Source organism: Oryza glaberrima, chromosome 7, assembly GCF_000147395.1.
Source record: "Oryza glaberrima chromosome 7, OglaRS2, whole genome shotgun sequence".
NCBI classification, from domain to species: domain Eukaryota; kingdom Viridiplantae; phylum Streptophyta; class Magnoliopsida; order Poales; family Poaceae; genus Oryza; species Oryza glaberrima.
In genome coordinates this window covers 10,441,478-10,455,192 of record NC_068332.1, presented here as the reverse complement: position 1 = coordinate 10,455,192, position 13,715 = coordinate 10,441,478, and the positions used below count along the sequence as shown (strand labels likewise).

The 13,715-nt window shown below is 41.1% G+C and overlaps 2 protein-coding genes across 3 annotated transcripts; both read left to right on the top strand.

Annotated features, from left to right (window-relative positions):
• Positions 1-2,104: 2,104 nt before the first annotated feature.
• LOC127780831 (uncharacterized) lies at positions 2,105-6,526 on the top strand. 2 transcript variants are annotated; one of them, XM_052307802.1, is made up of 3 exons: positions 2,105-2,308; positions 2,447-2,935; positions 5,666-6,526. In XM_052307802.1, the coding sequence occupies exons 2-3, from the start codon at positions 2,650-2,652 to the stop codon at positions 6,022-6,024; spliced, it is 645 nt and encodes a 214-aa protein (XP_052163762.1). In that variant the 5' UTR covers positions 2,105-2,308; positions 2,447-2,649; the 3' UTR covers positions 6,025-6,526. The 2 variants fall into 2 exon arrangements, with proteins under 2 accessions (XP_052163762.1, XP_052163761.1); XM_052307801.1 differs by having other exon boundaries at positions 2,105-2,935.
• A 2,265-nt stretch (positions 6,527-8,791) lies between these two features.
• On the top strand, positions 8,792-13,715 carry LOC127780708 (uncharacterized). Its single transcript, XM_052307665.1, has 4 exons — positions 8,792-9,044; positions 11,846-11,963; positions 12,038-12,266; positions 13,418-13,715. The coding sequence occupies exons 1-4, from the start codon at positions 8,893-8,895 to the stop codon at positions 13,444-13,446; spliced, it is 528 nt and encodes a 175-aa protein (XP_052163625.1). The 5' UTR covers positions 8,792-8,892; the 3' UTR covers positions 13,447-13,715.

Genomic DNA, 13,715 nt, shown 5'->3' with positions numbered 1-13,715 from the left:
TCTTCTAGGGAGAGCACCTCGATAACGCGGGCGACGAAGCTCTTGTTTGCCGACAGGAGTGGTACAGGGTGGCATCGAAGGTGGAGGTCACTAGCAAGTGTGTTGTACATGGTAGTGGAGCCATGGCCACGGGTAGTGCTTGCAGAAGTGAAGTAGAACTCGTCATAGACGCACGCACGGTAGGAACACCGGGAGGCAGGAGAAGCTCCCGAGGAGGTAGCCATCAAGCTCGTCGAAGGGTTCCAGTGACTGAGCCTCCGGAGGAAGGTGCCGACAAAGATGACGAAGGCAAGGCTAAGGACGTGCGAGAGCTGGAGCGCATGCACGTCAACGTTGAGAGAGAAAACGAAGCTAAAAGGGATCCAGTGTTCGGTGTGGCATTGAGAGGGAGCCTGTGGGCGACCACGATCCGTCGGGGCGCTTTGCTTCAGCTGCGGCAGCGAGATGGGGAAGAAGAAAGATAAGGGAGTTTTAAAGGAAGATGATGAATCTAATATGTGGGTCTCATGTGTAGATGGGAAAGAAGATGTAAAACGTGATGGTGATGGTATGGTTCTAATTTTGTATGTATTCGGATGACATGAATACTAATGATATTTATCTAAATTAACATGACATGGATCAAATTAGGGTTAATTGGATCTATACCATTATTAATTTGCTAGTTTTGAAATATTCTATTATAATTTATGAAATTAGAACCATTCCACTATACTTTGCCAGACATCTGAGATGTGCCACTACATATCTCTTTGATGCAATTTCCATACTTTTCTGATCAAATTGTCCTCGTCTTCTACCTCTCACCTCTTCTTTCTTCCCCTCTATATCTCCTCTCACCTCTTGCATGCTCTCTTCTTGTAGCACATGTTTTCTGCGAAGCCGACGGTGGCGCGTGGGAGCCCGTCGATGGGGAACTCGAGCAAGAGCGCTATGAGCGCCTTTGCCTTCGTCTTCCAGTTATGCTCATTAGTGGAGAAAAGGGAGAGACTGAGAGTTGAAGAAGGTAGGGAAGGACGACGCCGAGCGGCGGCCATAGGGACCTGCGGCCCCCTACGACAGCCATTGCTAGCAGGTAGCAGCATTTGCGCGCTCCTCTGAATGGACGCTTCTAGAATGGCTTCGGTGTCAGTGGCGTAGAACACGACGCCCTCGGAGGTGTCAGCCGGCGAGACACGGGCGTAGGCGGGATCCTAGCAGGAGGTGGTGGTCAACGCAGGGCATGTTGGTGCTGTTGTAGTGTCCGGTTAGCTATCTGTAACGTCCCGCCTCTCCCAGGCCGGGCCCTCTTACATCTGGAAGTTTTTATAGATCATAGACTGCCCTCACAGACCAACACAAGTCTTTTCTGCGCACACTTTATCCTCACTCATGCGCACTCGGGAAGAATAGATCAGCTTCCGAAAAAGAAGTTGCAACTTGTTGATATGAGTATTCTATTAATCCTATTAAGCACTGGGCCGGGATGTCACATCCTCACCCCCTTAAGAGGCTGGGCCGAGTCGGCTTTGATAACCATTTTGCTCTAATACCATTTTGCAATGTCCCGCCTCTCCCAGGCCGGGCCCTCTTACATCTAGCAATTTAGTTGTAACTTGTTGGTACGAATATTCTATTAATCCTATTAAGCACTGGGCCAGGATGTCACACTATCAAGCATTCAAGCATATCGTATTAAACCATCCGACGATGAAATTAACAAATAGAAGATGGGGGAATGATGCGGTGAGCTAACTATTGTCCATTCCTGTAGGTTTGCTAGCTTAATGGCTAGTTGGATTTAGCAGTATGCACGCACATGCACCGTGCCCATTTGTGACCAACGAGAGCATGCTAGAGGTGAGATGAGAGAGAGAGAGAGGAGGGAAGAAAGAAGAGGATGAAGGAACAAGATAAGGGTAATTTGGTCATATTTTTTAAAAAAATGCAAAAAATTAGTGGCATTTCTAAAAACCTATTACATTTTAATGACATGATTTCAATTTCATGAGTTATAATAGTATATTTTAAAATTATTAAATTAATAATGGCATAAATCTAATTAACCCATCAAATTAACGCTAAAAACATTGAAAGAGAAAGTGAGAAAGAAGGAGAGCAATAACCTTGTGCTCTCAGTCATACAGTCATACTCTGCTAACCGAGCAGCTGAGCGAGCTTTCGTTGCTTCCCCACCCGAGCTCTCTCTTCGCCCTCCTCCTCTCCCCAATCCCCATCCGCCGCAACCCCCACAGATTCGCGTGATTCGTGTTCTTCGCGTGCGGCGCGCCTAATCATCTCGTGGGGAGCAGCAAAGGCCAAAAAAAAGGTTGGATGGGCACGCCGCTTTTCTTCCCCTCATTCGTCCCAAATTCATTTCTTTAGTCAAAAAGATTCTCCTCTTTCCCTCAATCTTTCTCCCCACCCTCCAATCTTCTAGTTTCTCCTTCAATTCTTCCTCCCCCAGGTCGGCATAGCATCTGCATTCTTGCAGACACGGTCCCGAACGCCCAGATTGCTCGCGGGATCGATATCTTGTAGCCGCCAAGAATCGCGGCGAAGTGACCAATCCGGTGCAAGGGAGATTCTTGGAAGGAATCCCCCTCCTTCTGGAGCACAACATTTTGGAGGAGGCCAAGATTTCTTGAGCGCCGGTGGGCGTGGCCGAGGATGATTCAGCTGCTGTTCCTGGTGCTGTTCGCGGAGGGCGCGGCGGCGCTGCTGCTGATGGTGAAGATCGGGCCGCTGCGGGAGCTGGCGATGCGCGGCGTGGAGCAGGCCAAGGACGGTAAGGGCCCCGCGGCGGTGAAGACGCTGGCGTGCACGCTGCTCGTCATCTTCATGTCCAGCGTCGCCAGCATCCTCCGGATCCAGAACCGCGGCATCAAGCTCGGCACCGTCAGCCCCATGGACCAGGTGCTATGGCGGACGCACCTCCTCGAGGCTTCCCTCATTGGTATCCCCCTCTCTTCCTCGTCTCTTACCTTTTTCATTTTTTTTACCTCCACTTGGTGGAATCTGTACAATTGTACTGTAGGTGGTGGCAATGATTGGGGTTTTAGGGTTGGGGTTTAGGGGTGGATTTAGTTGATTTTTTTGGTAATTAAGAGAGCAGTTCATCTGAAGGAATGTTTGTTGGGCAATCTCTTCTTGACTGCTTGTTATTAGCCTGAATTCGTCTAGATATGTGTTGTTTAATGCATCTAGATCTGCTGGTCAACATGTTTAGAATATATAATGGTGGTTTCAGGTTTTTATATGATTGATTGCTTACTAAGCTACTAACTTGCTAGTAGTAGCAAGTTTGTGTTGACTCGAACCAATAAATACTACCCATCTTGCGTCTAAATTTGATTGTTCATGTCAGCAGCCAGTAGAAGCTCCTGTTCTGTGCTTAGCTAGGAAACCTCCTGCTGCTAAAATGAAAATGATGTCTAGTACTCTAGTTTGAGTAAGGAGTGTCCTAAAGGCTAAAGGGAAGATTTATTTTCCTCATATTTGAACTCATTGTGTGGTGTGTGGTGTGTGTGTGTGCTGTCTCTTCAAGTTGAAAGCACTGTTTCAAAAAAAAGAGAGAATAGATCCAAGGCACACACCACCAAATGCCATGACTTATTTCTCTATTTTTATGAAAAATAAGAAAATGAATGTTGTGTATTCCAAATCTACATCCTAGTGAAGCATATGAGCACTAAGTTTCAATAGCTCCAGTTAGCAAGAAACCAATATGGAATGTAAAGGCTATGAAGCTGTAAACCACTAAAAAGATCTGTCGACTATGGAATTGAAACATAGGTCTCAACATGCACAAGTTCAGAACTTCAGATCACAATATGAACTTATCAGTTCTGTACTTTGGCAGTTTTTTAGAAAAAAATGATAAGCTTTTTTAGGTCTATTCTTATACACCTATTCATTCAGGAACACAAATTTTCAGATGCAGGAATTGTATGCTTTACAAAGCTAACAGTCCGTGCGACAAATTTGTATGTTGCTTGTCCTAGTGTTTGTACTTTAGTCTTAGGGAGTCCTAGAATTGATGCACTTTTTTTACTGTTCATTCAATGTCCAAAGTTCCAAATATTACGACTGCGAAATTCCACTCCCCTGACTTGGACTAAGAACTTAGGTCATGAAATAAACTAGGGTGCTAGGCTATTCAAATTGGTCTGTCACTGTGTCCATTTTGATAACTGGTATGCCATACAATCGAACTGATGACAAACATCCTTACAGGTTCATAGAGAAATGGAAAAAATGACATCAGTGAGCAAATAAATTGAACTTTGTGAAAGTGAACATCTTAGTAATGGTTTGAAGGTTTGTTTGGATAATACTTATGAATATTGTAGTAAGCAGTGATTATTCATGTTTCTTCTTGGTGGCTCTGCGATTCACACGATTGCTTAGGTATGCATTGTTGCAGTACATTTAGGATTTTCATACAAGGAATTTAGAGAACAAGGCATTGAAGTTAACTTTGTAAAGAGTTAAACTTAAAATGCCTGCGCTAAAATAAACAATGATGGTAGTTGATATTTCCCATTGATATAGGGTCTTTACTCTTTAGTCGTACTGGTTGAATCATGAATAGCTTTGACGCTCTTTTGAATACCAAAATGTACAAATCTCAAAGCAGTACTGTTATGTAAAACTGCATTGTTGGCTGGGTGCCTAACAGCAGGGGCTGGGAGTGCAATCCATTTCCATTATCTAAAATAAATGCAAAACCGTATTATTCTTTGAAATGTTTTTTATATATATTATGTATAATGCTATTTACCGGAGTTGGTGCAATTTTGTTCTAACCGTATAATTTAGAGTCACTCAAGAAAATCCTCTTTCAACTTAAGATTCAAATTATAGAACCAGATCAAAATATCATGTCTACATAGAGTTTGTCAAGGAAGTCCTTTTATTGTAGGGAGAAGCTTTATATAGTCTGATTCCATTGGTAAACTGCGGTGGGTACCTGGTGCCTGAGAAATAATCCTTGCTGATAAGACATCAATTTATTTTCTTTGTTCAACTAGACATATAATAATGACTTTGAGTGTGTGAGCAGCTTGGTAACCAGTTCAATTCAAATTTTGCATTTAAATTTGAGAATTCAATCTGAGATTAGAAGCCCTGAAGGCCTGAACCAATCATTTATATTAACTTCGAACTTATGTGCCTTCAATTGTATCTGTCGATGTAGTGGGGCTTTTCCCCTGGGAAATCGCATGCAGTAATGTGGATTGGAGAAATAATGCTGGATATGATTAAATAGATATTGAGATATAATGGCATTCCCCATGAGGAAGCGTTCCATTCTGTCACTAAGCTATATACTCTGATCCCTTAAAATTGATAAAAGTACAAATATTAGTAGTCTGTGTGATATTCACTGTGTCGCACTTATAAAGAAGTAATGATAATACTGTGTGTGGTAGACATGTTGCTTATCTACAGGCGAGTTTTTTATGACCTTCCTTTTGTACTCAAAATTTATTCTATAGACTCGAAAGGAAAGACAAACAAGGAGACTAGGATCATTTCTAGTGTATAGACTTTAGATTTGTCTGGAACAAATCAGGAAACCAGAATAACTGTCTGGGTAGAAGGATCCTTTAACCCTGCTGCACATATTTGTAGGCCATTTGATCTGATACAAGTGAATTTGATGGTTTACTTGATGTTCCAGGGTACATACTATTCCTTGCATTTGTCATTGATCGGTTACACCACTACCACCGGAAGCTGACTATACTGAAGAAAACCGCAAACACCTCCAGGGAGGAGGTTGAGAAACTACAAATTGAGCTCCAAGGCAAGGAAGATAAATCCAAGGAAGTCAAGAAGCTTCGTGCGGAATTAGCCAGCCTTAGTGAAAAGATGAAGAAGCTAAAATCAGAATCGGAGGAGCATGAAAGGCAGAGATTGGAGGCCGAAGCACATGTCAATGCCCTACAGAAGCAATCTGAGGAGCTCCTGCTTGAATATGACCGGTTATTGGAAGATAACCAGATATTACAGACACAGGTTCTTTCTCTCAGAAGCTGAGTCTGCAAATGTACAACTTGTGTGATGGCCATACTCTTACAAAAGGGGGATTGGATTGCTATGATTTTATTTACTAGCTCAGATCTCTGTAAGATATCATTTGTCATGTCTTTGTTGCTCCATGTTCTTTTTGTGACAGCTTAACCAGGCGAGTACGATTCGGTTTTGGGTGATACAGAGGGAGGCAAAATTGGTAACTTGAATAGAATGCAGAGCATCAGAAGCTCTCTAATTCAAGGCATTTTTATAGAGGTGATTGATTATCCAATTGTTATTTTTGACAAGAGGGACTGAGGAAGGGAGATTGGTATTGGATTTTGCAAAATACTTAAAAAACTAGTAAATTTCATAAAAGCCTACCTACCAATTGTGATCTAATTAGATTTTGGCATGTGTTATATAACCCTAGATATTAAGGTCCTAAAATTTTACTAAACCACATCAGGTATTATGATCATACCAGACACCAGGTAACTTATTCCAAGAATATACCCGTTTCTCGGGGCCAGGATCATTGGCGTCAAGGTTCAATGTCTCGATGCCAATAACACTTGCACCGGCACCCTAGCCCTCTTGTGGTAGCTAAGTTGCTGATGCGAAAGGGGTCGGCGTCAAAGAAACTAGCACTGAGGACCTATTTCTAAAACAATATTTATATTTTGGCCCTTTTCAAAAAATTCATTTTACAGATAGGTCATCAGCAATAGTATCTTTGGCGTTGACCTCTCTACATCTCGCCTACGAGAGTGTGCCAGCATCATTGGTGCTGAGATGTTGTCAAAATCTATTTGTAAAATAAGTTTTCAAAAAGGACCAAAACTTAAAAAAAATCTAGGTAGCACAGATGTTCACCATTGTTTGCTTGAATCAAATGGTAGAAAATAAAACAATCAACTGCCTAATGGCTACAAAGAGAAACTGGTCATGGTTAATTTCTTCTTTTTAATAATGGATATAAATCCGTCCTCTATATCCAAAAATGGATATACATAGCCAAATGCTAGTATAACAAGTGTATACATTCCAAATCTCAAAACTGAGATACAAGAAAAACAACAACTGAAAAGAAAAGACTAAAAGACAAATTTCAAGCTTCTCTTCTTCGCATCAAACCTTCAAACTTCATAGAGATGCACGGAGCTAGCCCACCCTACCACCCAAACAACCCACAATCATGTAGCTTAGATGAGTCCATCGCGTCATGTTGTGGCTGCCATAGAGCACCACCTCCACCAAGTTGCTGCAGCTTATCTCGGCCAAAAGTCGTCACTACTAAGCCATCATCGTCACATAATATGGTACTCATCGCACTGCAATGCGAACAAGCTCCTGCAGCCCCACCGTCGTTGCTGCAGAACCTCACCTCCACCGAGCCGCCGAAGCTTATCTCACGGGAGAACCTCTGCCGCCACGCTGTTGACATTGCAATCAACAACCTCCGCGAAGCTGGGTAGCTTATCTCGCTAGAGAGCCATCGTCGCCGCATACCACCACCTCTCTCAAGCTGTCAACACATCCTATCTTCTTGGGAAGCCACCATTTCCATGCCATCTTCACCGCTGACCTTCACCACCTTCTTTCCACCTTTTTGGCACTGCTATTGAGCCTGGCGTCGTTCCTAGAATGCTGCCAAGTTGACCAACCACCATCCACCACCACTCTCGGTACCACTAGCATCGCCACCTAGGGCTCTGCTCCGTCGGTGCGCACGCCACTGGTACACCGCCATCGCTAGCCCTCTGGCCACAAAATCTCCACTAGTAGGTACCTTCCCCATCGGCAGTCAGACTCAGTCGGACCAAGTTGAGGAAGGAAGGAGGTTGGAGAGCCTCACCGGATCTTCGCCGTGACCACGAGTTCGCCGGATCCCAGCCGCCGTTGCCCTTGCCTAGCTCGTGGCTCCCGTCTTCATCCGATATAGCCGCGTGCTCAACCATATCCTCACACACAAATCTGGATGCAAAGGGGAAAATGGGAAGAAAAAGGAAAGAGAAAGGAGGAAGAAAAGAAAGGAAAAAGAGGGAGGCGGTGCCACTGCCGGCTCCATTATCGGGAGTGGCTGGAGGGGTGATGTGAGGGTTTTGGTCGAAGGAGTGACCATCACCTTCCGAGCCGCTCGTGAGAGATGACACGGAAGTCGGGGGTCTGAGTTCTGACCATTATTAATTTCTAGCAACTAGCAATTTTGTGCAATCATAAATTTGTGGGTAAACCTTCTACACACACGTCATTAGCGATTTTAAACAAATACTGAAAAGTGCACTACGATAAAAAAATCATCAAAATTAAAATTTAAAATTTAAAGAGTAAATTTCATAAAACTACATATACTTTGATCAAATTATCACAAAACTACATATTTAAGAATGTGTTTCACAAAACTATAGATTTAGTGTCAAATTTATCACGGAATTACAGATTTAAGGTTTTATATCACAGAAATATAGATTTAACAACTATTTTATTACAAAACTACACATTTAAAAACTATTTTATCACAAAACTACAGACTTTATAACTTCAAATAATTAATAGTGCTATTATCTAAACTCTAGAATATGTAGTTCTTTGATAACTTTATCACTAAATCTGTAGTTTTGTATATGGTGCATTAAATCTGTACTTCCAAGAAAAGTTTGACGTTACACATTCTTAAATCTATAGTTTTATGATAATTTGACCTAAGTATCTATAGTTTTGTGAAATTTACTCAAATTTAAATTTTAACAAGAACTATATAAGCTAGAGGTCACAATATGAGGAGAAGTTGAACCAATCCAAACAGCTTCCTTCCTCCCCCCTCCTGGCTCCGCTCGCTGGATCTCTCCTCTTTCTCTCTCGCACCCTCTCCCCGGCGAGGTAGGAGGGATGGGGCGGGAGGTGGCGGAGAGCTGCGTCGACGGGGTGGTCATGCAGATGGTGGCGGCCTACTGCGGCGGCTTCTACGCCGCCAAGCCGGAGCTCGCCGCCCGTCGCATCGAGGCCATCGGCTTCCAGGTCGGCCACCAGCTCACCGAGAGGTACCACGCACACCCACACAAACCGCAAACGATTCTCTCCCCCTCCCCGTCTCTGTCTCTCAGTTTCTTGGATCGGATGGATCTGCTGCTTCGCCCCCCTCCCCGATCCTTCCGGCGACCCCCACCCACACTGACGAATCCCTCTCGCTCGTCCTACTAGCCTCTCATTCGATTCTTGTTGACGCCGATACATCTTGAAACCTTTGCTTTTAGTTGACCTGGGTGAGGGTTTGTTAATCAGCCTTGACCCTCATCGCGGAGCACTTCATGTCTTTAGGAGCAGGGCCTTTCCTGCAATGGAATGTCCACCTTATTTCCTTGATTCCATGATCCTCGATTCTCATTCAATTTGTACCTGAACTCGCAGAACAGATTCTCATTCATTTACGCTGCTCGCCGTTGAATTACAGGGGCTATAAAATAGCCTGCACAAGCACATCTGCCTTGTCAAGGTCGATGTGGCTGGTGATGCTAAAGGAGGAATCTTTTAGGATAACACATTTCAAGATTCCAATGAAATCTTTTTGTTTTCAACTTCAGTAGATTGAGCGAAACTCAACTTAGATGTCTATCATCTCGAACAGGGCACTTGTTTAACCATTTACTGATGTTGTTTATAACTTTGTGATTGTAAACGGTTTATCTCATCATGAACGCCATTATTGTACTTACTGCATAGTAGTCTTTATCGATACATCTCATAACTGGTTGCCATCAGCACCAAAGCTCTGCCAGACAAGGGCATAAATATACCAGAATATTTTATTTAAAGTAGTACAATTCATTTTACTGCGTACCTGTCTTTTAGTAGAGCGTTTTGGATTTCAGTACATCCTCAAATGCATAGTGCACAGGTTTGTGTGAATCTTTAAAGATCTTGATGGCATAGAGCATTCTGGAGTTAATTACTCCCAGGCATTCTTCTTGAAATTAATGATATATTTCCTGGACTCGTGGAGTTCCTGGAATATTTAACTTCGAGTTCGATGGACTCAACTAACTGAATAATTGTTTAAAGGAACTTTGTAGTGATACTTTGGTTTGTATCATTGTATGCGACATAAATTGATAAATATGCTTCTTTTGTAAAGACTTGGGATTTTATTAGCATGATACATTTAAAATACACACATTTTCTCATGTCAATGTATTTGATCATTATTCATATATTTCTTCACTAACCATTGGCGTCCATAGTTAATCCTCTTGTGCGTAGCACAAGATATGTAAGATCAATGATTGAGTGCTTGTTTGTGACTATTTTCTAGAACTCTTAGCTTTTGGTTGAGCTAAGTGTCTGTTAATCAGATTTGACTATAGTATCAAGCCTTAACCTCACTGTAGAAAAGTTCTGGTCTCTGGGAACAGGACCTTGCCTGCAATGAAATTTCCACCTTATTATCCTTAATACCAAAATATGGTGGTACTACTTTAATTTGTACCTGAGCCTGATGCTGAAAAGGTTCTTACTAATCTAGGCCACTTGCCGTTGAATTACAGGGGCTATAAAATTGTCTGCAGAACTTACTGAAAATGCTGATGTGGTGTGATGCTAAGTTGCAATCAGTTTAGTTTCGCAAGATAGTGCTAAATTCCACTGATCTTTTTTTTTTACATCAGTAGATTGAATGAAACTGAACTTGGATATCCATTCGTCTCGAACAGGGCACTTGTTTAACCATTTTCTGGTGTTTAACTGTTTATACAACTTCATGATTATAAACAATTTATCCCCTCGTGAATGACATTGTTGTACTTACTGAATGTTAGTCTTTACCAATAGTTCAATACATCTGATAATTGGTTTTCATCAGCACCAAGCTATTCCAGATAGGGTCACAAATATACCATGTGATCACAAGCTCACAGTCATACAATATTTTATTTTAAATAGTACAACTCGTTTTACTGCATACCTGGTGTTAGTACATACGAAAACATTTGCCTTTTGGGCTGCAGTATATTCTCCAATTCATGGTGTACAGATTCTGAGATTCATATGATATAGCTTTGGAGATCTAGATGGCATATAGCATTCTGGAGTTAATTACTCCCTGGCATTCTTCTTGGAATCAATGATATATTTCCTAAACTTGTTGAGTTCCTGGTATAGTGGTATACATAACTTTGAAGGACTCAACAAGCTGGAACAATTGTTAAAAGTAACTTTGTTGCCATGCTTTGGTCCGTATACAGCAGAGGTTGATAATGCTTCTTTAGTAAAGACTTGCGAGTTCATTATCCTGATACATTTATCATACACACATTTTCTTGTGTCAATTGGTTTGGCCATTATTATTAAATTCATTTCTTCAGTAACCATTGACATCCTGAGTTAATAGTCTTGTGTGTAGCACAGGCTATGTAAAATCAATGACTGAGCACTTGTTTATGACTATTTCTTGAACCTTTGAGCAGATAATTTTGAAGCTAATTATAAAAAGAGTTCAACCCGAACATAACTATTCACAATGTTCATAGTTTTCTAATCATTTGTGAAACAAGAAAATGCCGGCAATTTTAATTATAGTTTGTTACTTGTATCATTTAAAAAAAAATGTTCAGATACGCAGATGCTTTTGCCTCTTTTTATAATATGAATTTTGTTTTTCATTTTATTTTTACAGCTAGTTAAATTTGTTGTCTTTTTATTTTCCTTGGCCATTAGGTGATTGTTTTGAGAAGTATAATACTCTATAGCACAAATATAACTACTCACTGAAATATTTGCATTCTTTATATTGGTTCCTTACCTCCAGGCCAGTGCTGCAAAGTTAACCAAAGTTTCTGTTCAAAATCAGATATACTATGGAGCGCCCTCGATTTAGTGATCATCTTGAAGCAATCAAATTTATCTGCAAAGACTTTTGGTCAGAGTTATTCAAGAAGCAAATTGACAATCTGAAGACTAATCATAGGGTAATGAATGTAAAATTCATACCTTATTTTGCACTTGTGAAAAAACTGATGTTACTTGACTTCCGTATATGCAGGGCACATTTGTTCTTCAAGATAACCATTTCCGGTGGCTTACTCATGTTTCTGTAGATCCATCTGTAGAGAGCATGGATGCAACTGAGAATGATTCTACAACACTAGGTGATAGCGCAGCCCAAACAACAAGCATGCTTCTGTACTTTCCATGCGGGATAATAAGAGGTGCCTTGACCAATTTGGGGATTTCTTGTTCTGTCACTGCAGACATGTCCAACCTTCCAGCATGTGAGTTGCACCACTTCTTATGTCTTTTACATACCATGCAACACCATGAGGCTGCATAATGCACTCACTAGATGGTACACCCTCTGTTTTCAAATAACTACCACCACTAGCTTTATTATTCAACTTTAACCATTGTCTCTCATTAAACTCGTAATACTTCAAAAATAAAACTATTAAAGTATTTCAATTGATAAATATAACACTGATTCATACTTACTAACTAAAAACATTTAAAATACTATTACTTATGAAATGTCGAATAGTATAGTTGCGCTCATTGTTGTTAAAAAGGGCAGTGCTCACATTTGAAATAAGATAATCAGATCAGATAACACTCAAGATGAGGGTCTCCATATGAGATTAGTTGGTGAAAAATCTTTTGGTGAACATGACAAACAGGATTCTTCCTTGTGGATATTTGGTAACCTCAGATCGAATAACCTTATCACTTGACCATTCAAGCACATTCAAAATCACTGTCTCATTTGGCCATCTTTGATGCCCAATCATCAATGCCAACCATAGAATTTTGAAACCACCTGATCAGGTAGCTAGTTCCAGCTTAAGGATGGATATGTGGGGAAGAAGCCACTAGTATCTTTCTAGATGACTTTGGTTTCCTCCAGTCCACGCAACAAATCGAGGCCTATGTGCACCACATGTGGCACCAACAAATAATAGTTAGCCTACCTTCCATTCTTTTGGACGGCTGGACATGCCTCCTATAGCTTTATTAGGCTGCTTGGAGCCTTCTCACTTAGTGAACTGCTTTCAACCCTTTCTGCTAACTTTTAAAAGAAAATGAGTACCAATTTCCTGTTTACCTTTCTTAAAAGGTTGTACAGATGTTTATAGAAACATTCTGGTGATGGACTTTTAGTTGTCTGTACTCTTTCAATAGGATTTTTTTTTTCAGTGAAGGGCTTATATTTATTGAGCCAAAGAGATTCCTTTTGGTCATTGAAATGTGAAGTAATATTCTACAAATGAATATTTCAAATCTCCTAGGGGGAAGGGCTGTAATATGACTTTGGGTTAAACTATTTCGTTGATGGTTTGCAGTTTTGAGAAGCATAACATATTTGTCCATTTATACTGGAAATTTTCCTTGACCTTTTGTCAGCTATATGACAATAATGTAAACATTGCAGGTTCTTTTGTTGTGCGCATAAAGACATGAGCTGCAATAAATGATTTGAATACCATTATATGCATGCTTGTGGTATAAAGTGGTCTGTACATTCAAGGAGGGGGGAAACCCGCCGTGTAGCTGGTCTTTTTTTTTTTTCCTTTCCCCTCTTGTTCTTACTGGCACATGTTTACTTTTCCTCATACCTGCCTTGTGCGCTTATTAAGATTGGTGTAATTCTGTGATCCAAAATGTTGACAAGGGAAGACAAATGTAATATTTCTCCTGAGAGACTGGCTATAGCTAACTTTTGTTGTCTA

Coding starts and splice junctions, on each gene's coding strand:
- LOC127780708 (XM_052307665.1), top strand. CDS start 8,893: ATGGGGCGGGAGGTGGCGGAGAGCTGCGTCGACGGGGTGGTCATGCAG. Junction 11,964..12,037: donor ATCTGAAGACTAATCATAGG/GTAATGAATGTA, acceptor CCGTATATGCAG/GGCACATTTGTTCTTCAAGA. Junction 12,267..13,417: donor CATGTCCAACCTTCCAGCAT/GTGAGTTGCACC, acceptor TAAACATTGCAG/GTTCTTTTGTTGTGCGCATA.
- LOC127780831 (XM_052307802.1), top strand. CDS start 2,650: ATGATTCAGCTGCTGTTCCTGGTGCTGTTCGCGGAGGGCGCGGCGGCG. Junction 2,936..5,665: donor CCTCGAGGCTTCCCTCATTG/GTATCCCCCTCT, acceptor TTGATGTTCCAG/GGTACATACTATTCCTTGCA.